This window comes from Salvelinus fontinalis, chromosome 31 (assembly GCF_029448725.1).
Source record: "Salvelinus fontinalis isolate EN_2023a chromosome 31, ASM2944872v1, whole genome shotgun sequence".
Taxonomy (NCBI): Eukaryota; Metazoa; Chordata; class Actinopteri; order Salmoniformes; family Salmonidae; genus Salvelinus; species Salvelinus fontinalis.
In genome coordinates this window covers 10732982-10760141 of record NC_074695.1, presented here as the reverse complement: position 1 = coordinate 10760141, position 27160 = coordinate 10732982, and the positions used below count along the sequence as shown (strand labels likewise).

The 27160-nt window shown below is 46.1% G+C and overlaps 2 protein-coding genes across 8 annotated transcripts in view; one reads left to right on the top strand and one right to left on the bottom strand.

Annotated features, from left to right (window-relative positions):
* The window catches only part of rerea (arginine-glutamic acid dipeptide (RE) repeats a), a 395944-nt gene that overhangs the window by 282754 nt on the left and 86030 nt on the right, over positions 1–27160 (bottom strand). For 3 of the 7 annotated variants that reach the window (XM_055891265.1, XM_055891266.1, XM_055891260.1), the window contains exon 1: positions 11639–12198. The exons of 3 other annotated variants lie outside the window; for them this stretch is intronic. The gene's annotated coding sequence lies outside the window, so the exon portion shown is untranslated. Of the gene's footprint in view, positions 1–11638; positions 12199–27160 lie in introns of those variants that run through there. One more of the 7 variants, XM_055891264.1, reaches the window with a different exon arrangement.
* LOC129829540 (uncharacterized) lies at positions 12293–14824 on the top strand. Its single transcript, XM_055891295.1, has 3 exons — positions 12293–12346; positions 13586–13871; positions 14316–14824. The coding sequence occupies exons 1-3, from the start codon at positions 12293–12295 to the stop codon at positions 14822–14824; spliced, it is 849 nt and encodes a 282-aa protein (XP_055747270.1).

The following is a 27160-nucleotide window of genomic DNA, read 5'->3' as shown; positions in this document are numbered from 1 at the left end:
AGGAATATGGGTTGATTCATTAAATATTCCCACTCTGCCTGGGCCCGGCAACTAATCATTAAGGAATATGGGTTGATTCATTAAATATTCCCACTCTGCCTGGGCCCGGCAACTAATCATTAAGGAATATGGGTTGATTCATTAAATATTCCCACTCTGCCTGGGCCCGACAACTAATCATTAAGGAATAGGGGTTGATTCATTAAATATTCCCACTCTGCCTGGGCCCGACAACTAATCATTAAGGAATAGGGGTTGATTCATTATATATGAGGGTAATGTATAATTCAGTCTTAACAGTAGATTCTATGCATAAATAAAGCTGTGATACATTTATACACATTAAATGCTTACTTGCTTAGATAGGAAATGAAAGCACAGCGTGTAGCAGTGGTGTGGTACACTAGCCCTGTTCGCATCCCTGCTAGTAGTTTAGAAGCCGTCACTTTTGTTCTTTGTTTCTACTCCTGATGATTGTATTGTACATAAACTGTGTACAACCTTATGTGCAATGCTTGTGTAGTGTACAACAATGTAACAAAAGGACAATTTGCTTATGTACAGCCTATGCTACAACACACACAAACTACTTGCTCGTTCCTCCAGCGAACACTCAAGAGACGCAAAATACACATGAATCCAGCGAGCACACACACGCACAGAGTTAATCTCCTGCATCACTAACAATATAATTTGAGCTGTGTAACAACAAATGACGGTCTGTATTTGGGTGTGGTTGGCTGTGCAGGCTAGCAGCAGTAAAGCAGTTAATACCAGACTGTCTCTATAGGAAAATACAACCTTACATTAACTAAAGACAAAGAGGGTTTATTCTCTAGTACATTTCATGGGAGGGTTACCTTTCATAGGGGGGGTTACATTTCATAGAGGGGAGGGGGTGGGGGGGTTACATTTCATAGAGGGGAGGGGGGGGGTTACATTTCATAGAGGGGAGGGTTACATTTCATAGAGGGGAGGGGGGGGTTTACATTTCATTGAGGGGAGGGGGGGGATTACATGTCAGAGGGGAGAGGGGGGGGGTGGTTACATTTCCTAAAGGGGAGGGTTACATTTCATAGAAGGGAAGGGGGGAGGGGGGGGGGGGGGGGGGGGGGGGGTGTTACATTTCCTAAAGGGGAGGGGGAGTTTACATTTCCTAAAGGGGAGGGTTACATTTCCTAAAGGGGGGGGTTACATTTCCTAAAGGGGGGGGTTACATTTCCTAAAGGGGAGGGGGGGTTACATTTCCTAAAGGGGAGGGGGGGGGGGGGGGGGGGTTACATTTCATAGAGGGGAGGGGGGGTACATTTCATAGCCATGATAGTATAGTACTTCTAGAGATGATTGAGAGGCTAGTCATTTTTCTCTCTCTCTAGTAACGGTGGTGTAAAATGGTGTCAGAGGAGCTGTCACCGTAATGGTTAGGACGTGGAAACAGCAGGGACGTTAAAGGCTCTGTGACATTCCGTTTTTCCCCTATATTCATTTAGCAGCGTTAATTTATGATGTATAACGTGAGAGGGAGTAGCAATGGTGGTTTGACCGTGAGTTGCTGGCCACAGTCAGCGTACTTGTATAAATAAATCATCAAAAATACACTTCAGCAAAAGCAATCAGTACTCCCCTCATCACATTCTCACTTCCTTAACGTTAGCTGTCTAGCACAACAAGGTAGTTAGCTTAGCTGTCTAGCACAACAAGGTAGTTAGCTTAGCTGTCTAGCACAACAAGGTAGTTAGCTTAGCTGTCTAGCACAACAAGGTAGTTAGCTTAGCTGTCTAGCACAACAAGGTAGTTAGCTTAGCTGTCTAGCACAACAAGGTAGTTAGCTTAGCTGTCTAGCACAACAAGGTAGTTAGCTTAGCTGTCTAGCACAACAAGGTAGTTAGCTTAGCTGTCTAGCACAACAAGGTAGTTAGCTTAGCTGTCTAGCACAACAAGGTAGTTAGCTTAGCTGTCTAGCACAACAAGGTAGTTAGCTTAGCTGTCTAGCACAACAAGGTAGTTAGCTTAGCTGTCTAGCACAACAAGGTAGTTAGCTTAGCTGTCTAGCACAACAAGGTAGTTAGCTTAGCTGTCTAGCACAACAAGGTAGTTAGCTTAGCTAGTTAGCAATGTATGCTACTTATGTACCAACACTGGACTGGTGCCAAAGTGAGCACTGTTACTGGGCATATTATGTTAGCTCGTCTGCTAATTGAATACGTTTTCCGAAATATGCAATCTGCAGTTGGCGCAGAATTATTATTCAGGCCATGTGGTTGCCTTTATGATGAGATAAGTAGTTAATGTTAGCTTGCCAAATTAGAGAGTGTGACTAAAACCAGTGCGGCAATAATTTGCCTGCATAAACGTTTACAGGCATCATCGCATGCTATTTGCGGTTGAAATGAATCGCCAATACATTTTGTATACAATAACAGTGTAATGGACATATGGGTTCTGTAAGAAAACATTGTCATGATGAACAGCTAGCTTGTGCTTGTCATAATGTACTCTCATGGTCTGTGCTATCCGGAATCCTTGGAACGTGCCCGACACCATTGAAGTCGACATTTAAAATAGTTACGGCTAGGTAAGTTTTAGGTTAGGTAATTCAGTGATTGCTGATGCACAACCAAATTTTGAAACTCCACCTTGTGTATTCGGTTACTGTAACTCTCAACACGAAGAGGGAAATAAAAATGGGTCTGCTGGCCTACAGTTGCCCATCCCTGTTCTAAATAATGATACCTTGTTTTAAAATGGAATCGTTTTAAGATATGCATACTATGGATCATTTGGTTTTGAATTTTAAGACCCCTTTAGGTATCAAAAACAAATATATATATATTTTTTAAATTTGTTCTATTTTTTCTACTTTAGGCCAGAGCCCTATGTAGTGCACTACTTTAGACCAGAGCACTATATAGTGCACTACTTTAGACCAGAGCCCTATATAGTGCACTACTTTAGACCAGAGCCCTATGTAGTGCACTACTTTAGACCAGAGCCCTATATAGTGCACTACTTTAGACCAGAGCCCTATATAGTGCACTATTTTAGACCAGAGCCCTATGTAGTGCACTACTTTAGACCAGAGCCCTATATAGTGCACTACTTTAGACCAGAGCCCTATATAGTGCACTACTTTAGACCAGAGCCCTATATAGTGCACTATTTTAGACCAGAGCCCTATATAGTGCACTATTTTAGACCAGAGCCCTATATAGTGCACTACTTTAGACCAGAGCCCTATATAGTGCACTACTTTAGACCAGAGCCCTATGTAGTGCACTACTTTAGACCAGAGCCCTATATAGTGCACTACTTTAGACCAGAGCCCTATGTAGTGCACTACTTTAGACCAGAGCCCTATATAGTGCACTACTTTAGACCAGAGCCCTATATAGTGCACTACTTTAGACCAGAGCCCTATATAGTGCACTACTTTAGACCAGAGCCCTATGTAGTGCACTACTTTAGACCAGAGCCCTATGTAGTGCACTACTTTAGACCAGAGCCCTATGTAGTGCACTACTTTAGACCAGAGCCCTATGTAGTGCACTACTTTAGACCAGAGCCCTATGTAGTGCACTACTTTAGACCAGAGCCCTATGTAGTGCACTACTTTAGACCAGGGCCCTATATAGTGCACTACTTTAGACCAGAGCCCTATTCCCTATGTAGTGCACTACTTTAGACCAGAGCCCTATTCCCTATATAGTGCACTACTTTAGACCAAAGCCTTATATAGTGCACTACTTTAGACCAGAGCCCTATATAGTGCACTACTTTAGACCAGGGCCCTATATAGTGCACTACTTTAGACCAGGGCCCTATATAGTGCACTACTTTAGACCAGGGCCCTATATAGTGCACTACTTTAGACCAGGACCAATAGGGTGCCATTTGGGATGCACATTATGAACATCAGAGCAGAAATGTAAGCCATCCCAAAGCTGCTGACAGAGACGGGAAAAGCCCTCTTACTGAGACGACCCAGTGACTCAATGAATTGGGACATACACAAAAAGACATTCTCTCTTCTGGTTGGCTGACAGAACATTCTACTGGTGAGAAGGAACAAGTGAACAACCATTATCCACATTATCCACATTTAGAAAACAAAGAGAAAAGAATGGCTGGTAGGTCAGTTAGGAATCCCTTACTGTAGCTCTAAAAGGGTATTGGTTAAAAAGAAAGCGAGTTTACAAACAGATTAAAACCCCTTCGGGTCGATGGCTGCGCCCCCCGCACTGGAAATCTAATTAGCATAATTAGTCATTCAAAACTCCATGTAAAAATCTGTTTGTATAAAACTAGAGATATCCGCATTAGATGGGTCTCAATCTGCCACATCTGCTTCTGGGGTGAAAGGTGACAGCTAGAACGGTGTTTGTCAGACCATGAGAGACATCCTGAATAATCTCCTCACAAAATCGTCTGTAGCATATACAGACTATTAGAAGTTCTCTGTTTTGCTCTACGACTCCCTCCCCCCCCACACATGCATCTTCGGACTTGTTTGAAGTCGGTACAGCCCATCTGCCAACTTCTGTCTGTAGTTTCCAAACCGTTTGTGCTACACGCATTAATATGACCCCTCCGTGGAAAGGTGACGCTTACAAACACGTACATGTCAGTTGTTTTGCTCTAGTACACCCACAGGCCTCACAAGACTCGTCTCAAGGTCCCACGCTACCAGCTGAAAAGATTTACGAAAGTATATATGGAGAGTGTTTAGTGAGATAAATAAGGGGTGAAATACATGTAGAATTTGTATTTCTTTTTCTGATCTTACATCTCAGAAATCGGACAGACACTTCAGAACAAACTTCCTTCAGATTAACTTTTGGGGGGGGGGGTTAGACTGTTCCATGTAGTGAATCTGTTATTCAATGCGTTTGTATGGACTAATAGCAGTATGGCCCCCACTTTCTTTTTTTTATACATGAAATACATATATTTTTTTACCAAATGTTTGATACTTCAAGGGGTCTTAAAATTCTAAATCAAATAGGGAAATGATCCTTGGTATGACCTTCTTAAAACAATTCCATATAGCTTAGAACAACCCCCTCTGGCTTAGACTCTTACGGGTTAAATGTTCCTCTAACGGTCCATGTTCATCTAGCTGCCTCCTAGCAGTTAGTGAACCAAGCCGTTATAACTACCCACTTTATGAGGAATCTCTCTCTCTCTTCTCTCTCTGTGTGTCTGAATGTGCGTGCGCGATTGTCTAGACGACTAGGTCTATAAACTCTGTTTATGGTAAGAGGTGTTGTTACGGGGAATGTACTTACTAAGCTGTAGGTGTTGCTATGTGAATAGACAAGTCAGCATAGTTTAAACAAAGAATATATATATATAAGTTTCAATCCAACGAACATAAGACAATTACCACAGTGTTTAACACACACATAGGATAGCATAGAGCTGACTATGACAACTTTAAAATGTGTGTTAAAACCACTTCGGTTTCTGAGAAGAAAACATTTTGATCTAGGGCCGGGCAATATACAGAATTCATTTGAATGTATGTTTTTACTCAATATTTCAAATGCCTGTTTATCAAGAATCACTTTTATTGTTTTTTATGGGCGTTTATGTCCGCTGGTTCTCATGTCTTCTTGGTTTCGTCTCCTTTGCTCCTTCTGAGCTGTGTGCACCTTCCCATTTACACCAGAGATCTGTATATAGCCCTTGTCCCAAAGGCGGGAAAGCAGATGACACATTGGGCTTATTTTGGACATATTTTGGCGAGAGTGAAACCTTTCACTTAGTCTCTTCCTCTCTGCATACATACACACACACACACACACACACACACACACCAGGCCCATCCCCCTGCCACTCACACAACAAAGATCACTTATTCCTCTGACAAGAGGTTTCAACTAGCTATTTGCATTTGAGGTTTGGTTCAACAAGAATAGGTCATATGAACACCATAATTGAGAAGAAGTTAAAAAGTGTATCGTTAGAAAAATATAATTGCTCGCAGAGCAGACGCAACTAAAAAGGGAGTATCAATTAACATTGATTCTGGAAAATGTGTGTGGCATTGTGCTACCACGTACCGATAGCAGCATTTTAGCCAAAGACTGTTATACCAGCTGTCTAAGTCGGTTTTATAAATGTGCAATCAGCCAAAAACACAACTATATAAAAGGAATTGTCAACTTGCTATCATTCTGAGAAACAAGCTGGGCTGAGCATGCTGTTCAGTTGGAGACAGACAGAAGTGTTCATAATTCAACTGTTCAACCATGTATGCTAGCAAATAGATCCACGCTGGCTAAACTTGAAATATAAACACTCCTACAGTGGGTTCGGAAAGTGTTCAGACCCCTTAACTTATTCCACATTGTTATATAACAGCCCTATTCTAAAATAGATTAAATAGTTTTCCCTCACTCATCTACACACAATACCCCATAATGACATCACAATACCCCATAATGACATCACAATACCCCATAATGACATCACAATACCCCATAATGACAGCACAATACCCCATAATGACATCACAATACCCCATAATGACATCACAATACCCCATAATGACATCACAATACCCCATAATGACATCACAATACCCCATAATTACAAAGTAAAAACAGTTGTTTTTTTTTGCACATTTATTAAAATGTAAAAGTAGAAATATCACATTTACATAAGTATTCAGACACTTTGCTTTAGGTCATTCTGCAACGATTACAGCCTCGAGTCTTCTTGGGTACAAGCTTGGCACACCTGTATTTGGGGAGTTTCTCCCATTCTTCTCTGCAGATCCTTTCAAGCTCTGTCAGGTTGGATGGGAAGCGTCACTGCACAGCTATTTTCAGGTCTCTCCAGAGATGTTCGATTGGGTTCAAGTGCGGGCTCTGGCTGGGCCACTCAAAGACATTCAGAAACTTGTCCCTAAGCCACTCCTGCGTTGTCTTGGCTGTGTGCTTAGGGTCGTTGTCCTGTTTGAAGGTGAACCTTCGCCCCAGTCTGAGGTCCTGAGCAGGTTTTCATCAAGGATCTCTCTGTACTTTGCTCCGTTCATCTTTCCCTCGATCCTGACTAGTCTCCCAGTCCCTGCCAATGAAAAACATCCCCACAGCATGATGCTGCCACCACAATACTTCATCGTAGGGGTGGTGCCAGGTTTCCTCCAGACGTGATGCTTGGCATTCAGGCCAAATGGTTCAATCTTGGTTTCATCAGACCAGAGAATCTTGTTTCTCATGGTCTGAGAGTGCTTTAGGTGCCTTTTGGTAAACTCCTAGCAGGCTGCCACGTGCCTTTAACTGAGGAGTGGCTTCCGTCTGGCCACTCTACCATAAGGGCCTGATTTGTGGAGTGCTGCAGAGATGGTATTTTGATGATCAATGGAAACAGGATGCACCTGAGCTTAATTTCCAGTCTCATAGCAAAGGGTATGAATACTTATGTAAATAAGGTATCTGTTATTTATTTTTAATACATTAGCAAAACTATTTTGATAAAAATAATTAGTGGGTGTTATGGTTGTTGAAGGCTTATATACTGCCTAGGTATAATTTTACAAGCCCTGAATTCGTTAGATTATTCCTGACTGTTAGAAAAGCAATATGTATATGACCTTTAAATTGTACAAAGGTTATTTAGAGAATTTTTTTTCAATTTTTTATTAAATCTTGTAAATCGCCTATAAGTTTAGAAAAAAAAATTAAGATGGGATTTTTTTAGGCCATATCGCCCTACTTTGAACCCTCCGTGTTGTCCCCAGAGGTCACGCCTCATCCGGTTAGTTTCACTACACTCAATTGAATTAGAGAGGAAATGGTCCATCATCTTAATGGAGGAGCTAGTACACAAGGGAAGTGTAGTGCTCCAGTAAAGGAGGGGGGGGGGGGGGGGGGGGGGGGGACTAGGGACTGTAGGTAACTTCTGTCAGTCATCTACATACCTTTCAACTCAAGATAGTTAAACAAAGATCAACAGACACATTTTACACTTGATAGATGCCACCACAGCTGCCACCAAAAAGCTACAAATAAAATACTTTGTCATGTGTACCAAATACAATACAGGAAGTGTACTTGATTCCCTATATCCCATTATCGCTAGAGACTATATTCCTTGTGCTAGGCATTAGTTAGCCAAGCAGTGGGTGTTCCCCAAATAGGCCCGATGTTCCCTCTATCAGGTCCGGAGCCTGCTGCTTTTCTGTTCTACCTGATCATTAAATTGCACCCACCTGGTGTCGCAGGTCTAAAATCAGTCCCTGATTCGGGTGTGGGAACAATGCAGAGAGGAACTTGCTTTGGAGGTCAAGAGTTGAGTTTAAGGGCCCAATATAGTGCACTACTTTTGACCAGAGGCCTATAGCCCCTGGTCAAAAGTAGTGCACTATAAAGGGGATAGGGTCCCATTAGGGCAGCACTCAGTGCTCTCCTCCACTCTCCAGTGGATGAATCACATCAGAATCATTCAGCTAGACTGAGGCTGCTAGAGGTCACTGCTCAGTTAGCAGGCTAACAAGGGGACACAGACAGACAATGTGTCTTGCTGTACCACAGGAAACACTGTGTGCCTGGAGACACACTGCCAAGACCATCTACTAGATTAACTATGAAATCATTAACATTACAGAGTTCATATGGACACACTGCCAAGACCATCTACTAGACTACCTCATTAATATCAGAGTTCATATGGACACACGTTTTTTTTACTGACATTTTTTTTTTAACAACATTTAAACAAATTACTTATGAGACAGTGATTTCTAGACAAAATGGCGGACGTAGATACTTACGTTGCTTGATTTGATTAATAACTGATCTAAAAGCAATCTTTATACTATTGAGACCTAGTCATTCAGTATATCCAAATAGCCTGGAGGTTCGACCTACTGACATCACTCTAGTCACATGTATGTGTACAGACAGTATGACCAATTTCAGCGCTTTAAGTAAACAACCACTTCCTCTTCCTAGTATGCCTGGCCTATACATAACCATCAGATAAGATGACTGCCGTCTACTACAGGACGAGAGAAATACTGCCGTTGTCTGGTTCAAACCCATTGACGTAGGCCTATGTTCAAATCCTATGTTCAATCATTTACCCTGCATTATATGGCCAACATCCATGGTGTGTTCACCAGGAAGCAAAAACAGGGAGGGGACTTACGTGAATCTGTCCAATAAAAAGCGTTTTATTTTTTGGTAGCAAAACGTTTTCAGTTTGCACCGGTTTGCGACAATTTGTAAGTCGCTCTGGATAAGAGCGTCTGCTAAATGACTTAAATGTAAATGTAATGATTACACTTCAGATAACAATACAAATACTGTTGTCTAGGCCTGACCTAATACTCTGATTCAAATCCCAGGCAAGGCCCCACCCACACATTTCTATCTCTGCATTACAGCAAGGAGAGAGCTGCATGTGCTGGGGGGGCCACACAGGTCACAGTCTGGAGGGAGACAGAGCTGTATGTGCTGGGGGCCACACATCAGTCTGGAGGGAGACAGAGCTGCATGTGCTGGGGGGCCACACAGGTCAGTCTGGAGGGAGACAGAGCTGCATGTGTTGGGGGGCCACAGGTCAGTCTGGAGGGAGACAGAGCTACATGTGCTGGGGGGCCACACAGGTCACAGTCTGGAGGGAGACAGAGCTGCATGTGTTGGGGGACCACACAGGTCACCGTCTGGAGGAAAACAGAGCTACATGTGTTGGGGGGACACAGGTCAGTCTGGAGGGAGACAGAGCTACATGTGCTGAGGGGGGCCACACAGGTCACCGTCTGGAGGGAGACAGAGCTGCATGTGTTGGGGGGCCACACAGGTCACAGTATAGAGGGAGACAGAGCTGCATGTGCTGGGGGGGGGGACACACAGGTCACAGTCTGGAGGGAGACAGAGCTACATGTGCTGGGGGGCCACACAGGTCAGTCTGGAGGGAGGGCTGCTGTGAAGGAGTCTAATGTACTGGTCCATCTTCACCAGTTGAACCATTATGAATCGCCCGAACCCTCGATCATGACTCTCCATTCCATTACACAAGAATAATTGGACGAAGGCGTCTTCTGTACGGGGGGAGTTTTGTTAAGACGCTCACTTGCGATTCGGTATAGGGAGAATAAGGATCTTATCTTTCAATAAAAACACAGTTATAGGGTCAGGCTTCCCACACGGCAGTATTTCCATGTTACAGCGCTTGTTTACAGAAAACAGACAGAGGACAGAGTGGACTACCTGTGTTAATTAACCATCTGTGTCTCCAAACACCTGTGTTTAAAACAGAGGACAGAGTGGACTACCTGTGTTAATTAACCATCTGTGTCTCCAAACACCTGTGTTTAAACAGAGGACAGAGTGGACTACCTGTGTTAATTAACCATCTGTGTCTCCAAACACCTGTGTTTAAACAGAGGACAGAGTGGACTACCTGTGTTAATTAACCATCTGTGTCTCCAAACACCTGTGTTTAAAACAGAGGACAGAGTGGACTACCTGTGTTAATTAACCATCTGTGTCTCCAAACACCTGTGTTTAAAATGAAAAAAGACACGGAAACACAAACCTGTTGTCACTGAAAAATACTGTTGGCTACAACTGTGTTAAAAGCAGTTATAACAGTGGTAAGTGGTATTTTGGATATGTGAAATTATTTTTGACGTGATATTAAAAGTAGAGGGATTTCTGTTGTTTCAAGAACAGTATCGCAATTGAGAATCGATGATTCACGTTTAGTGGGAGTATTTGGCTGTTTTGCCTCCCAGAGCCAATTCACCTGTAAACAGACCTCTGTCGGGTCCTTGGACTATATGGAGTAAAGCTAGCCTCTGTTATTGGTCTATGGAAGCCCCCGAATCACGTATCGTCTTGTCTTTGTATGCTTGATGATATGTTTTTAATGTACACAAAGCCGCAAACTAAATTTCCCCGTATGGGAAAATAAATCACTACGTATCTTAGTATGTAACCGGTAAAGCAGTAAATACAATTAACCTACTACCTATACCCAGCTCCCAATGAACTGTAAACAACACATGTTGGATTGTTAAACGTTTACATCAACAGTTGGGCCTGTTGGAGGATTCCCCCCCCTCCTTTTCTTATTACAGTAGTAGTTTCATTTGTTCTTCACACATCTCTCACACACACAGTATGTGTATACAAACTGGATCATTGTGAAAACGTCAATACTTATGATTAGTAGTTGGTTGAAAAACTTTAAACTTCAAAAGTTGCCTACACATCAGTTGGACGAAGTCCAAACTTATTAATAATAATCGTAGCCATTTTTTGTGTGTTTTTTTTACTAATAGTGTGAAACAGTTTAAAAGCCGTTAAAAGAACAGTCCTGTGGGTCCCTGGGTATGTCTGTTCTCTCCAGGGTGTTCAGTGGGACAGCCAAGTTCCAGGCTCGTTACAACATACAGAAACATTTAACTCTAGGTCACACACGCTTCCCCTTCCAAATACTATAAGTGTATTATCGTAAATGGCAACCAACACCTGCAGTAAAACAACGACCAAATAAATGTAACTGGTGTTTTTAAAATCTCCTAAACTCGTCCCAACGCTCGCCAACATTCAATTTCTTTATCCCCCTCCTCCTTCAACCCCCTCCACGTTTCTTTTTTTCTTGTGTGTCGTATTCAACTACTCACCCGCCAGTCTGATGACTGTACAGTTCCAAAGTAACCGCTACAAACTACTTCAATCCTCACGAAGGATGACCCCGTCGAATAAACCCCGGTGTCCTGGGCCAAATCCAAGAAACCAGAGGCTTGAAACAATAATCAGGCAGACACTTTATCCTTTAGCTGCCTGCTACACAGGCAAACGACCACTTGCCTCAACAAAAGACGGCCCTGCCTGGTCTCACTTTTGCTCATGTAATCACGTAATAATCGCCGAGGCAGCCTTTCCCGAAAACACACGGTTGCCTCCGTTTCCCCCTTTTTTTTCTCTCGCGGTGGTGTAGCTCCTTGATATCTTGCGTATGAACAAAAAAAAAGTAGCTTGTTTTGTATTGAGTGCTCCGGGTCCAGGAGGATATCAGTGAGTTCGCTGTTCGTTCACAGACTCCGCTTCCTTTTTCCACACACGCTCTCCCCCCTCCTCCTCCTCGCCCCCCCTTTCATATGCACACATTACACGTTCCGTCTCTCCGTAGGCTGTAGCACTCTTCAGCTGTTCAACAGACGCATCCACATGGCTGACCTAGTCTTTATTTAACCAGACACTAGTTTAGGAGCACCCCCCCCCCCCCCCCTCAACACTAAAACACCGAGCAAAACAAAAACATGAGCTGGATTCTAATGATCGACGGTCGAGTCGGGACAAAGGAGAGACGAGGAACGAAAACGGGGACGGTAGGTTGGTGATTTTTTGATAGTAACCCGTTGGGGATTATGGTGTTATAGAAGAAAGAACAACAAAAAACAACGGCAAAACAAAACGTACCGCACAACCACCAGTATGTGATATATCACTACCGAGCAAGATCAAACGTTCACTTACATGGCAATGATAGTGACGAGCCTCTCGCTGCTACACACAGCAGCACACCAATAAATCCCCAGCCTTCACATGACGGCCCTGCTTAATGCATACGAAAAGACTGAATACAAGAACCTATTGTTATTAAAACCATATACAGATTTGAAATACATCTGCCATCCACTCACAGCCTACGTGTTTACTGTTAAGATGTGTTATAATTGAACGTGGTGGGGGATATGAAGTAGGGGATTACAATATTGGTGTTTGAGTAATGATCAGCGTTATAAAAACCATGGAGATGACGGAGGTGATGTAAAATACACGGAAGGTAACGTTAGGATCCTGTGCTCTGTGTGTGCGGCTCTCTGGCTTAATGCCTATTCTCTCTCTCTCTCATTTGCATTTGTAGATAACACATTAATTAGACTCTCCAGCCCGTTCCGAGTAGCAGAGGCAAGACAGACAGACATTTTTCTAAAATGTTGAGTTGCCATCGACAAAAGTCCAACGGTAATGTTCGGCTGTCAAGGCCATTTGGTTTGATTTAATACAGTAATTAATCAAATAGAAGTGTTCCTCTGCCTGTCTTTCAAGGGACACACTGTTTTGCTTTTATGTCGTTTAAAAAACAAATGTAAAATCATAAATAAATTCTGTTTGTCATCACAATGTGAAGGGGAAAACACATTGCACATTTTGCTTTTGGGGGTACATCTGACGCCAACATCTTCTCCCGATTCTACATGTATGTTTACATGTTATGGCCGGCACCCTGCTCAGTACTCTCGGCCAGGAAACACTACCAGTGTGTCCATACCCTAAATCCTATCATTAAAATGTGAAAATCTCCCCCCAACTCCAGCCAAATACAAAAACAAAGCTGCACCCTAAAGAGTCAAAGTAGACATGCCTTAAAATAGGTCATTTCACTTTCTCAAAAATAAAAAGAACCAAAGCAATAACCCACCCCATTGTCCAAAATGGGCACCACAGAGAGGCAGCGCTGCAGATCAATAGATACGGAGTAGTGTGTTATTTATTGTGCTACAAAACATGTTGCGTGTCTCCTTTCAAAAGGAGAGCGTGTCCCCTCCTCTGTAATCCACCAGAGGGCTGTCCCCAGCCCAGAGACCCCTCCCCACTGTTCCCAGCCCAGAGACCCCTCCCCACGGACCCCAGCCCAGAGACCCCTCCCCACTGTTCCCAGCCCAGAGACTAGAGACCCCTCCCCACTGTTCCCAGCCCAGAGACCCCTCCCTATTGTTCCCAGCCCAGAGACTAGAGACCCCTCCCTACTGTTCCCAGCCCAGAGACCCCTCCCTACTATTCCCAGCCCAGAGACTAGAGACCCCTCCCCACGGTCCCCAGCCCAGAGACTAGAGACCCCTCCCCACGGTCCCCAGCCCAGAGACTAGAGACCCCTCCCCACTGTTCCCAGCCCAGAGACTAGAGACCCCTCACCACGGTTCCCAGCCCAGAGACTAGAGACCCCTCCCTACTGTTCCCAGCCCAGAGACTAGAGACCCCTCCCCACGGTTCCCAGCCCAGAGACTAGAGACCCCTCCCTACTATTCCCAGCCCAGAGACTAGAGACCCCTCCCCACGGTCCCCAGCCCAGAGATCCCTCCCCACGGTCCCCAGCCCAGAGACCCCTCCCCACGGTCCCCAGCCCAGAGACCCCTCCCCACTGTTCCCAGCCCAGAGACTAGAGACCCCTCCCCACGGTCCCCAGCCCAGAGACTAGAGACCCCTCCCCACGGTCCCCCAGCCCAGAGGACTAGAGACCCCTCCCCACGGTCCCCAGCCCAGAGACTAGAGACCCCTCCCCACGGTCCCCAGCCCAGAGACTAGAGACCCCTCCCCACGGTCCCCAGCCCAGAGACCCCTCCCTACTGTTCCCAGCCCAGAGACCCCTCCCTACTGTTCCCAGCCCAGAGACCCCTCCCTACTGTTCCCAGCCCAGAGACACCTCCCTACTGTTCCCAGCCCAGAGACCCCTCCCAACTGTTCCCAGCCCAGAGACCCCTCCCTACTGTTCCCAGCCCAGAGACCCCTCCCTACTGTTCCCAGCCCAGAGACCCCTCCCAACTGTTCCCAGCCCAGAGACCCCTCCCTACTGTTCCCAGCCCAGAGACCCCTCCCTACTGTTCCCAGCCCAGAGACCCCTCCCTACTGTTCCCAGCCCAGAGACACCTCCCTACTGTTCCCAGCCCAGAGACCCCTCCCTACTGTTCCCAGCCCAGAGACCCCTCCCCACGGTCCCCAGCCCAGAGACTAGAGACCCCTCCCCACGGTCCCCAGCCCAGAGACTAGAGACCCCTCCCCACGGTCCCCAGCCCAGAGACTAGAGACCCCTCCCCACGGTCCCCAGCCCAGAGACTAGAGACCCCTCCCCACGGTCCCCAGCCCAGAGACTAGAGACCCCTCCCCACGGTTCCCAGCCCAGAGACTAGAGACCCCTCGTCTGTAATCCACCAGAGGGCTGGTAAACTGTTCCCAGCCCAGAGTCTAGAGACCCCTCGTCTGTAATCCACCAGAGGGCTGGTAAACTGTTCCCAGCCCAGAGTCTAGAGACCCCTCGTCTGTAATCCACCAGAGGGCTGGTAAACTGTTCCCAGCCCAGAGACTAGAGACCCCTCGTCTGTAATCCACCAGAGGGCTGGTAAACTGTTCCCAGCCCGGAGTCTAGAGACCCCTCGTCTGTAATCCACCAGAGGGCTGGTAAACAGTTCCCAGCCCAGAGTCTAAAGAACCCTCCCTTGTGATCTATACACAGTCCCTCTCTTTCACCCACATACTCCCACTGCGTGACATGCATGGTTGACTCCCCTATCGAGATTACATTTCAAAGCACAATTCAGAAATAGAGCAGAAACCAAACCTATAGCCTCCATCTATACAAACACAATGAACAGATGCATTCAACCAAGCAATAGCCCGTCTCACCATTTAAGTGAGAAACCGTAAAAAGCTGGCATGTTTCAGTTTACAACATTAGCCGTTTGTGTGACCTGAAACAGCATTGACAGAGTGAGGGTAAACACTGCCGAGAGTCCCCTGGCTGCTGTGGATTGCTGTTCTACCAGGGTTGTATTCATTAGGGCAGACCGTAGCAAAAACGTGAACAACTTCAGGTAGTCCTTGCTGTTTCAGTTCAGTTGTATTTTGTTTGGTGCCTAATTAACAAGGGCTTGGCTCTCTCACTACCTTATGCTACCACCTCCCTCTCCCCCTACCTCCCTCTCCCCCTACCTCCCTCTCCCCCTACCTCTACCTCCCCCTACCCCTACCTCCCTCTCCCCCTACCTCTACCTACCTCTACCTCCCTCTCCCTCCCCCCCTACCTCTACCTCCCTCTCCCCCCACCTCCCTCTCCCCCTACCTCTACCTCCCTCTCCCCCCACCTCCCTCTCCCCCCACCTCCCTCTCCCCCCACCTCCCTCTCCCCCCACCTCCCTCTCCACCCCCCCCCACCTCCCACCTCCCTCTCCACCCCCCCCCCACCTCCCACCTCCCTCTCCACCCCCCCCCCCACCTCCCTCTCCACCCCCCCCCCCACCTCCCACCTCCCTCTCCACCCCCCCCACCTCCCACCCCCTCTCCACCCCCCCCCCACCTCCCTCTCCACCCCCCCCCCACCTCCACCTCCCTCTCCACCCCCCCCCCCCTCCCACCTCCCTCTCCACCCCCCCCCCACCTCCCTCTCCACCCCCCTCTCCACCCCCCCCCCCCCACCTCCCTCTCACCCCCCTCTCCACCCCCCCACCTCCCCCCCCCCCACCTCCCTCTCCACCCCCCCACCTCCCACCTCCCTCTCCACCCCCTCCCACCTCCACCTCCCTCTCCACCCCTCCCACCTCCCACCTCCCTCTCCACCCCCTCCCACCTCCCACCTCCCTCTCCACCCCCCCCACCTCCCACCTCCCTCTCCACCCCCCCCACCTCCCACCTCCCACCCCCCCCCCCCCCCCACCTCCCCCCACCCACAGGTTACTTTGTGTACCATTGTTCTGAATTCAGTGGATGTGAATATCAACATGATTGTGCTTTTACACACAAAAGAGAATTTCTACATTATATATGATGTGTTATATTTCCATGTGGAATTGAAGGGGGAAAATCCCTTATAGAAGCAAGTTAAAACACACAAGCGGTAAGGAACAACAAAAATACTCATATACCAACTGCCGTTTTTCAATATTACAAATAAATCCTTCAGACACAAATGGACACTAAGTGTAGCCACATAAAAGCCAGCAACGGTGTCACAGACAGAATTCAACAGACGTGTGTGTGTGAGAGGGGGTGGAGAGAGAGAGGGGGGTTGGAGGGAGAGAGAGGGGTTGGAGGGAGAGAGAGAGGTTGGAGGGAGAGAGAGGGGGTGGAGGGAGAGAGGGGGGTGGAGAGAGAGAGGGGGGTGGAGAGAGAGAGGGGGGTGGAGGGAGAGAGGGGGGTGGAGGGAGAGAGAGGGAAAGGAGAGAGGGTGAAGTGGAGAGGGAGAGAGAGGCCAAGAGAGAGAGGGGACGTGGAGGGACAGAGTGAGAGGGGAGAGAGAGAGAGGAAGGAGAGAGAGAGGGGACGTGGAGGGACAGAGTGAGAGGGGAGAGAGAGAGAGGAAGGAGAGAGAGAGTGGGTGAAGTGGTGAGGGACAGAGAAAGTGCTGCTTGGCAATACAAATAAGTCAGCTATAGCTTAAACAACAGAACAGTTGACATGGATGAGTCTAGTCTGACTGCCTGTTCCTTGCCTGACGACTCACACTAAATCCTTCCCCTGCTCTGTCGTTCACTACATACGTCAGTATGGATCTGCCATCATTCAATGTTGTTTAGGTGATGTTTGTGGTGACAAAAAGTCATCAGCGATTGGGTCGTCTCTAACCAATCACAGTATCAAAGCCAAAGCCAATTACGTACTTTTAAACGCTGCTTCACAACCACGTGTGTTCTGGCCCAACCCATTGGTTTCTGGGACTAATCAGACGGCCCGAATGTGTTTGCATTCGGTGAATGGTCAGGCAGTCAGATCCAGACTCCTTGAGGAGACAAAACAAACGTCCGTGGGCGTAGCGTTTCAGCTGGAGCTAGGAGTCTGGGTAGCCTGGCAACCCTATTCCCTATTATAGTGCACTGCTCTTGACCAGAGACCTTGGGGCTCTGGTCAAAAGTAGTACACTATGTAGGGAATAGGGGGCAATATGAAACAGACCGAGACTTGGCAGTGAAGGCTCAGAGGCCCTGGCATTCTAAGCACTGAGATCTAATAACTCCATTTAATCCATTCACCAGGGATGAGCAGACAAGTTGAAGAGGAAAAGGATATTGAGAGAGAGTGAGAAAGAGCAAGAGAAAACAGCTTTGTTAGGAGGGAGGGAGGGAAGGAGGGAAGGAGGGAGGGAGGGAGGGAGGGAGGGAGGGAAGGAGGGAGGGAGGGAAGGAGGGAGGGAAGGAGGGAGGGAAGGAGGGAGGGAAGGAGGGAGGGAGGGAAGGAGGGAGGGAGGGAGGGAGGGAGGGAGGGAGGGAGGGAGGGAGGGAGGGAGGGAAGAGGTGGGAGGGAGGGAGGGAGGGAAGAGGTGGGAGGGAGGGAGAGAAAGAAAGAGGTGGGAGAGAAGAGGTGGGAGAGAAGAGAGGGGAGAGAAGAGAGGGACATCAGAGGCTTTATTTTCCTCCAACACATGACTCAATCTTAACAAAGTAGCATTTTAAAACTTTTGGGGCGAACTGACTGATTTCACACAGAAATTGTTTGAAAGCAATTCTAAGAAACTGTATATCTTTTTCTATGCTTCCCGTTCTTACGTTTTGTTTTTGGATCTTTTACTTTCGGTTTGGTTATGGAAAATATATTTCACAGCCGGTTTAGATGGTACAATGATTCTCTATACTATACTTGCTTGTTTTGTCATAAACTGAAATGAGGTGAACTGTTACAATTGTAGCAACCAGGAAATGGAGGAGTGATTTCTGCACAGTGCATCTTTAACTTGACAAGTAGATACAACGTTATAATACAGTCATTCTGACTCCCAAATGGCCCCCTATTCCCTATATAGTGCACTACTTTAGACCAGAGCCCTACTCCCTATATAGTGCACTACTTTAGACCAGAGCCCTACTCCCTATATAGTGGTACTACTATAGACCAGGGCCCTATTCCCTATATAGTGCACTACTTTAGACCAGAGCCCTATTCCCTCTGTGTGTATTGTTTTGTATTGCTTCCTGGATTATGTGTGTATTGTTTTGTATTGCTTCCTGGATTATGTGTGTATTGTTTTGTATTGCTTCCTGGATTATGTGTGTATTGTTTTGTATTGCTTCCTGGATTATGTGTGTATTGCTTCCTGGATTATGTGTGTATTGTTTTGTATTGCTTCCTGGATTATGTGTGTATTGTTTTGTATTGCTTCCTGGATTATGTGTGAATTGCTTCCTGGATTATGTGTGTATTGTTTTGTATTGCTTCCTGGATTATGTGTGTATTGTTTTGTATTGCTTCCTGGATTATGTGTGTATTGTTTTGTATTGCTTCCTGGATTATGTGTGTATTGTTTTGTATTGCTTCCTGGATTATGTGTGTATTGTTTTGTATTGCTTCCTGGATTATGTGTGTATTGTTTTGTATTGCTTCCTGGATTATGTGTGTATTGTTTTGTATTGCTTCCTGGATTATGTGTGTATTGTTTTGTATTGCTTCCTGGATTATGTGTGTATTGCTTCCTGGATTATGTGTGTATTGTTTTGTATTGCTTCCTGGATTATGTGTGTATTGCTTCCTGGATTATGTGTGTATTGTTTTGTATTGCTTCCTGGATTATGTGTGTATTGTTTTGTATTGCTTCCTGGATTATGTGTGTATTGTTTGGTATTGCTTCCTGGATTATGTGTGTATTGTTTTGTATTGCTTCCTGGATTATGTGTGTATTGTTTTGTATTGCTTCCTGGATTATGTGTGTATTGCTTCCTGGATTGTGTGTATTGTTTTGTATTGCTTCCTGGATTATGTGTGTATTGTTTTATATTGCTTCCTGGATTATGTGTGTATTGTTTTGTATTGCTTCCTGGATTATGTGTGTATTGTTTTGTATTGCTTCCTGGATTATGTGTGTATTGTTTTGTATTGCTTCCTGGATTATGTGTGTATTGTTTTGTATTGCTAGATATTACTGCACTGTTGGAGCTGGAAACATAAGCATTTAGCTGCATCTGCGATAACATCTGCAAATCTGTGTACGCAACAAATAAACGTTTATTTAATTTGACGTACAGCGTCTCTGCTGTAAGTCCTTCCTGCCCTTTTAGCCTTCGTGGTGTCTTTGAGGAGCTACTTTACACGTTTACAAATCCAGATGGGAGGGGAGAGGAAGAGACGGGGAAGAGTCCTACCAGACTAGTTACAACGTAGACGGATCCAAAAGGACCAGTCTATGTTGTAACACAAACATCTCAGTTTATTTCATTTACAATGAAGCCATTCAAGAGAAATAAAGTACTTTCAGAAAAAATAATTGGATAAATGTGGGTTAGCTAGGTTGTTAAACTTGTGGAAATCAAGTGAGATTTACAGAAAGGATCTCATTTCCAATTCAAAATGGTGGTCGTCCGTCAACATGAATTGAACAAGAGTTACCAGAACAATAGCTCAACAGCAGAATAAAATGCTAGGAGACCTCTATACACACGGTGGTAGCAAACGACTGCTTGAACGACAGAAGGTGACAAAAGCACCGCTGAAAATCAATCTAGGCTTTAAAACAATCCCCACTAGACAAAGACTGAAACGATCCCCATTCACACACACTAATTACTGTGGTTTCAAACCAAGCATTTTATAGTGGGATCATTATGAGGTTAGAAAAACCTCACTGAGAATCTATTCCACGGAACAATATATTATACTTCAGCCAATCAGTGGAAAAGGGCTCATGCTCGATGAGCTGAAATAGTTTGTTTTTTAAAATCTCAAATGGCACCCTATTCCCTATTTGGTGCACTACTTTTGACCACAGTTTTGGTCTAAAGTAGTGCGCTATATAGGGAATAGGGTGTCATTTGACACACACACACACATATATAGCTATCTTGTTTACTTTGCCATTCACAGTCACATTTGGCAAGCTCACTCACAGTACAACTCTGAACCAAAACCAAGACACGTATTCATGTTGTTTATTCATGTCCCAGCCAAGCCACACAAACTAACGCAGGAGATCTCCCTTCCCAACACAGCAGCCATTCTGGGAAAACCGTTGAGTGTGAAGCGCAGTAGATAAGTAAACATATATATTTCCAACTGGTTAGAAGAGAAGCTACCTGGGTAAACACATTGATCAAGTGGATGTAGAGAAATATGAACCAGTGCACGTTTTTTCTATCCACCGCAATGAAAGAAAAAGCCATTGCTCATCGGTTAAAGGACAACCACTAACACCACTGTTGTTCTGTTGTACTCACCTAGCTATTGATACATATGTTGTTCTGTTGTACACACCTAGCTACTGATACATATGTTGTTCTGTTGTACTCACCTAGCTATTGATACATATGTTGTTCTGTTGTACTCACCTAGCTACTGATACATATGTTGTTCTGTTGTACTCACCTAGCTATTGATACATATGTTGTTCTGTTGTACTCACCTAGCTATTGATACATATGGTTGTTCTGTTGTACTCACCTAGCTATTGATACATATGTTGTTCTGTTGTACTCACCTAGCTATTGATACATATGGTTGTTCTGTTGTACTCACCTAGCTACTGATACATATGGTTGTTCTGTTGTACTCACCTAGCTACTGATACATATGTTGTTCTGTTGTACTCACCTAGCTACTGATACATATGGTTGTTCTGTTGTACTCACCTAGCTACTGATACATATGGTTGCTCTGTTGTACTCACCTAGCTATTGATACATATGGTTGTTCTGTTGTACTCACCTAGCTACTGATACATATGGTTGTTCTGTTGTACTCACCTAGCTACTGATACATATGGTTGTTCTGTTGTACTCACCTAGCTACTGATACATATGGTTATTCAGAGCAGCAATACAGAAACACACGGAGGAATGGGACTGTTGGTCACCTTTAGGAGAGTGGGACTGTTGGTCACCTTTAGGAGAGTGGGACTGTTGGTCACCTTTAGGAGAGTGGGACTGTTGGTCACCTTTAGGAGAGTGGGACTGTTGGTCACCTTTAGGAGAGTGGGACTGTTGGTCACCTTTAGGAGAGTGGGACTGTTGGTCACCTTTAGGGGACTGGGACTGTTGGTCACCTTTAGGGGACTGGGACTGTTGGTCACCTTTAGGAGAGTGGGACTGTTGGTCACCTTTAGGAGAGTGGGACTGTTGGTCACCTTTAGGAGAGTGGGACTGTTGGTCACCTTTAGGAGAGTGGGACTGTTGGTCACCTTTAGGAGAGTGGGACTGTTGGTCACCTTTAGGAGAGTGGGACTGTTGGTCACCTTTAGGAGAGTGGGACTGTTGGTCACCTTTAGGAGAGTGGGACTGTTGGTCACCTTTAGGAGAGTGGGACTGTTGGTCACCTTTAGGAGAGTGGGACTGTTGGTCACCTTTAGGAGAGTGGGACTGTTGGTCACCTTTAGGAGAGTGGGACTGTTGGTCACCTTTAGGAGAGTGGGACTGTTGGTCACCTTTAGGAGAGTGGGACTGTTGGTCACCTTTAGGAGAGTGGGACTGTTGGTCACCTTTAGGAGAGTGGGACTGTTGGTCACCTTTAGGAGAGTGGGACTGTTGGTCACCTTTAGGAGAGTGGGACTGTTGGTCACCTTTAGGAGAGTGGGACTGTTGGTCACCTTTAGGAGAGTGGGACTGTTGGTCACCTTTAGGAGAGTGGGACTGTTGGTCACCTTTAGGAGAGTGGGACTGTTGGTCACCTTTAGGAGAGTGGGACTGTTGGTCACCTTTAGGAGAGTGGGACTGTTGGTCACCTTTAGGAGAGTGGGACTGTTGGTCACCTTTAGGAGAGTGGGACTGTTGGTCACCTTTAGGAGAGTGGGACTGTTGGTCACCTTTAGGAGAGTGGGACTGTTGGTCACCTTTAGGAGAGTGGGACTGTTGGTCACCTTTAGGAGAGTGGGACTGTTGGTCACCTTTAGGAGAGTGGGACTGTTGGTCACCTTTAGGAGAGTGGGACTGTTGGTCACCTTTAGGAGAGTGGGACTGTTGGTCACCTTTAGGAGAGTGGGACTGTTGGTCACCTTTAGGAGAGTGGGACTGTTGGTCACCTTTAGGAGAGTGGGACTGTTGGTCACCTTTAGGAGAGTGGGACTGTTGGTCACCTTTAGGAGAGTGGGACTGTTGGTCACCTTTAGGAGAGTGGGACTGTTGGTCACCTTTAGGAGAGTGGGACTGTTGGTCACCTTTAGGAGAGTGGGACTGTTGGTCACCTTTAGGAGAGTGGGACTGTTGGTCACCTTTAGGAGAGTGGGACTGTTGGTCACCTTTAGGAGAGTGGGACTGTTGGTCACCTTTAGGAGAGTGGGACTGTTGGTCACCTTTAGGAGAGTGGGACTGTTGGTCACCTTTAGGAGAGTGGGACTGTTGGTCACCTTTAGGAGAGTGGGACTGTTGGTCACCTTTAGGAGAGTGGGACTGTTGGTCACCTTTAGGAGAGTGGGACTGTTGGTCACCTTTAGGAGAGTGGGACTGTTGGTCACCTTTAGGAGAGTGGGACTGTTGGTCACCTTTAGGAGAGTGGGACTGTTGGTCACCTTTAGGAGAGTGGGACTGTTGGTCACCTTTAGGAGAGTGGGACTGTTGGTCACCTTTAGGAGAGTGGGACTGTTGGTCACCTTTAGGAGAGTGGGACTGTTGGTCACCTTTAGGAGAGTGGGACTGTTGGTCACCTTTAGGAGAGTGGGACTGTTGGTCACCTTTAGGAGAGTGGGACTGTTGGTCACCTTTAGGAGAGTGGGACTGTTGGTCACCTTTAGGAGAGTGGGACTGTTGGTCACCTTTAGGAGAGTGGGACTGTTGGTCACCTTTAGGAGAGTGGGACTGTTGGTCACCTTTAGGAGAGTGGGACTGTTGGTCACCTTTAGGAGAGTGGGACTGTTGGTCACCTTTAGGAGAGTGGGACTGTTGGTCACCTTTAGGAGAGTGGGACTGTTGGTCACCTTTAGGAGAGTGGGACTGTTGGTCACCTTTAGGAGAGTGGGACTGTTGGTCACCTTTAGGAGAGTGGGACTGTTGGTCACCTTTAGGAGAGTGGGACTGTTGGTCACCTTTAGGAGAGTGGGACTGTTGGTCACCTTTAGGAGAGTGGGACTGTTGGTCACCTTTAGGAGAGTGGGACTGTTGGTCACCTTTAGGAGAGTGGGACTGTTGGTCACCTTTAGGAGAGTGGGACTGTTGGTCACCTTTAGGAGAGTGGGACTGTTGGTCACCTTTAGGAGAGTGGGACTGTTGGTCACCTTTAGGAGAGTGGGACTGTTGGTCACCTTTAGGAGAGTGGGACTGTTGGTCACCTTTAGGAGAGTGGGACTGTTGGTCACCTTTAGGAGAGTGGGACTGTTGGTCACCTTTAGGAGAGTGGGACTGTTGGTCACCTTTAGGAGAGTGGGACTGTTGGTCACCTTTAGGAGAGTGGGACTGTTGGTCACCTTTAGGAGAGTGGGACTGTTGGTCACCTTTAGGAGAGTGGGACTGTTGGTCACCTTTAGGAGAGTGGGACTGTTGGTCACCTTTAGGAGAGTGGGACTGTTGGTCACCTTTAGGAGAGTGGGACTGTTGGTCACCTTTAGGAGAGTGGGACTGTTGGTCACCTTTAGGAGAGTGGGACTGTTGGTCACCTTTAGGAGAGTGGGACTGTTGGTCACCTTTAGGAGAGTGGGACTGTTGGTCACCTTTAGGAGAGTGGGACTGTTGGTCACCTTTAGGAGAGTGGGACTGTTGGTCACCTTTAGGAGAGTGGGACTGTTGGTCACCTTTAGGAGAGTGGGACTGTTGGTCACCTTTAGGAGAGTGGGACTGTTGGTCACCTTTAGGAGAGTGGGACTGTTGGTCACCTTTAGGAGAGTGGGACTGTTGGTCACCTTTAGGAGAGTGGGACTGTTGGTCACCTTTAGGAGAGTGGGACTGTTGGTCACCTTTAGGAGAGTGGGACTGTTGGTCACCTTTAGGAGAGTGGGACTGTTGGTCACCTTTAGGAGAGTGGGACTGTTGGTCACCTTTAGGAGAGTGGGACTGTTGGTCACCTTTAGGAGAGTGGGACTGTTGGTCACCTTTAGGAGAGTGGGACTGTTGGTCACCTTTAGGAGAGTGGGACTGTTGGTCACCTTTAGGAGAGTGGGACTGTTGGTCACCTTTAGGAGAGTGGGACTGTTGGTCACCTTTAGGAGAGTGGGACTGTTGGTCACCTTTAGGAGAGTGGGACTGTTGGTCACCTTTAGGAGAGTGGGACTGTTGGTCACCTTTAGGAGAGTGGGACTGTTGGTCACCTTTAGGAGAGTGGGACTGTTGGTCACCTTTAGGAGAGTGGGACTGTTGGTCACCTTTAGGAGAGTGGGACTGTTGGTCACTAAGGGGACTGGGACTGTTGGTCACTAAGGGGACTGGGACTGTTGGTCACTAAGGGGACTGGGACTGTTGGTCACTAAGGGGACTGGGACTGTTGGTCACTAAGGGGACTGGGACTGTTGGTCACTAAGGGGACTGGGACTTTTGGTCACTTTAAGTCTCTCCAAGCGGGTGAGACTGAGGATATGTCCCAAATGGCACCCTATTCCCTATTTAGTGCACTCCTTTTGATTAGGAGCTGCATAGGGACTAGGGTGCCACTCCTTTTGACCAGGACCCATAGGGACTCCCATAGGGCTCTGGTCAAAAGTAGAGCACTAAATAGGATAACATTTGAGGGACACACTAAGAGCCTTGCCTGGCCAGGGCAAGAGGAGGAAGTTTATTTCAGCCAGAGCTCTGTGTGAACAAAGCACAGGAGAAATAAACAGCGTCGGTCTGATCAAACGCTCTGGAGCCTATTAACAACAACCCCTTCTCTAGCTACAGAATGGAAGTGTACACATGGCACCCTAGTCCCTATGCAGCTCCTGATCAAAAGTAGTGCACTATATAGGGAACAGGATGCCATTGTGGATGAATTTCTGAGTGAGATCACCAAAACTCATAACAGATAGACACTGACAATGGATTACATGAGGTTGAATGTAAAGGAAATTGTGTCAGTTAGGGTTAGAATCTAAAGAGAGGTTAACCTCACATCTATCTCACAGCTTGTCTGTTCAGATAGCAAGAATCTGTCTGCTCCATTTCACACACAGTGAGAGAGAAATAAATTAATATAGAGATAGGAGAGTTGAGAGAGAGAAGAGAGAAGAGAGAAGAGAGAGAGAGAGAGAGAGAGAGAGAGAGAGAGAGATATATATATATATATATATAAAGGCTACAGCACATAGAGTCTCTGCCTGCCTCAACTTCCTACTCTGCCACCTTATGGCCACTCTGAGGAACTACAGCGTCACACTTGCTGTGTAAAACCCACTGAATGAATTAACCCCAAACACAACCAAATAAATACATTTTTATCAAGGTATATATAAATTAGTCTAACTGAATCCAAACCTAATTTTTTCCCCGTTTATTAAATGTTTATTAATTTATTATAATAAAAAGAAAATGGGGAGTAGATCAGCTTTTATAGTGCAGAAAGATTGTAGCTTCCATCAACGTAATTATCTGCATCATTTCCAATCCCTCATATATATTTATATTTATTAGTACCAGTCAAAAGTTGACACCTACTTATTCAAAGATTTTAATATTTACTATTTTCAAAAAAAATTGAATAATAGTGAAGACATCAAAACTATGTAATAACACATATGGAATCATGTAGTAACCAAAAAAGTGTTAAACAAATCAAAATATTATTTTAGATTCTTCAAAGTAGCCATCCTTTGCCTTTATGACAGCTTTGCACACTTAGCATTCTCTCAACCAGCTTCACCTGGAATGCTTTTCCAAAAGTCTTGAAGGAGTTCACACATATGCTGAGCACTTGTTGGCTGCTTTTCCTTCACTCTGCGGTCCAACTCATCCCAAACCATCTCAAATTGGGTTCAGCTCGGGTGATTGTGGAGGCCAGGTCATCTGATGCAGCACTCCATCACTCCCATTCTTGGTCAAATAGCCCTTACACAGCCTGGGGGTGTGTTTTGGGTTATTGTCCTGTTGAAAAACAAATGATAGTCCCACTAAGCGCAAGCCAGATGGGATGGTGTACCGCTGCAGAATGCTGTGGTAGCCATGCTGGTTAAGTGTGCCTTGAATTCTAAATAAATCACTGACAGTGTCACCAGCAAAGCCCCCCCACACCATCACACATCCTCCTCCATGCTTCATGTTGGGAACCACACATGCGGAGATCATCCGTTCACCTACTCTGCATCTCACAAAAACACGGCCGCTGGAACCAAAACTCTCAAATTTGGACTCATCAGACCAAAGGACAGATTTCCACCGAACTAATGTCCATTGCTCGTGTTTCTTGGCCCAAGCAAGTCTCTTCTTCTTATTGGTGTCCTTTAGTAGTGGTTTCAGCAATTCGACCATGAAGGCCTGAGTCACGCAGTCTCCTCTGAACAGTTGATGTTGAGATGTGTCTGTTACTTGAACTCTGTGAAGCATTTATTTGGGCTGCAA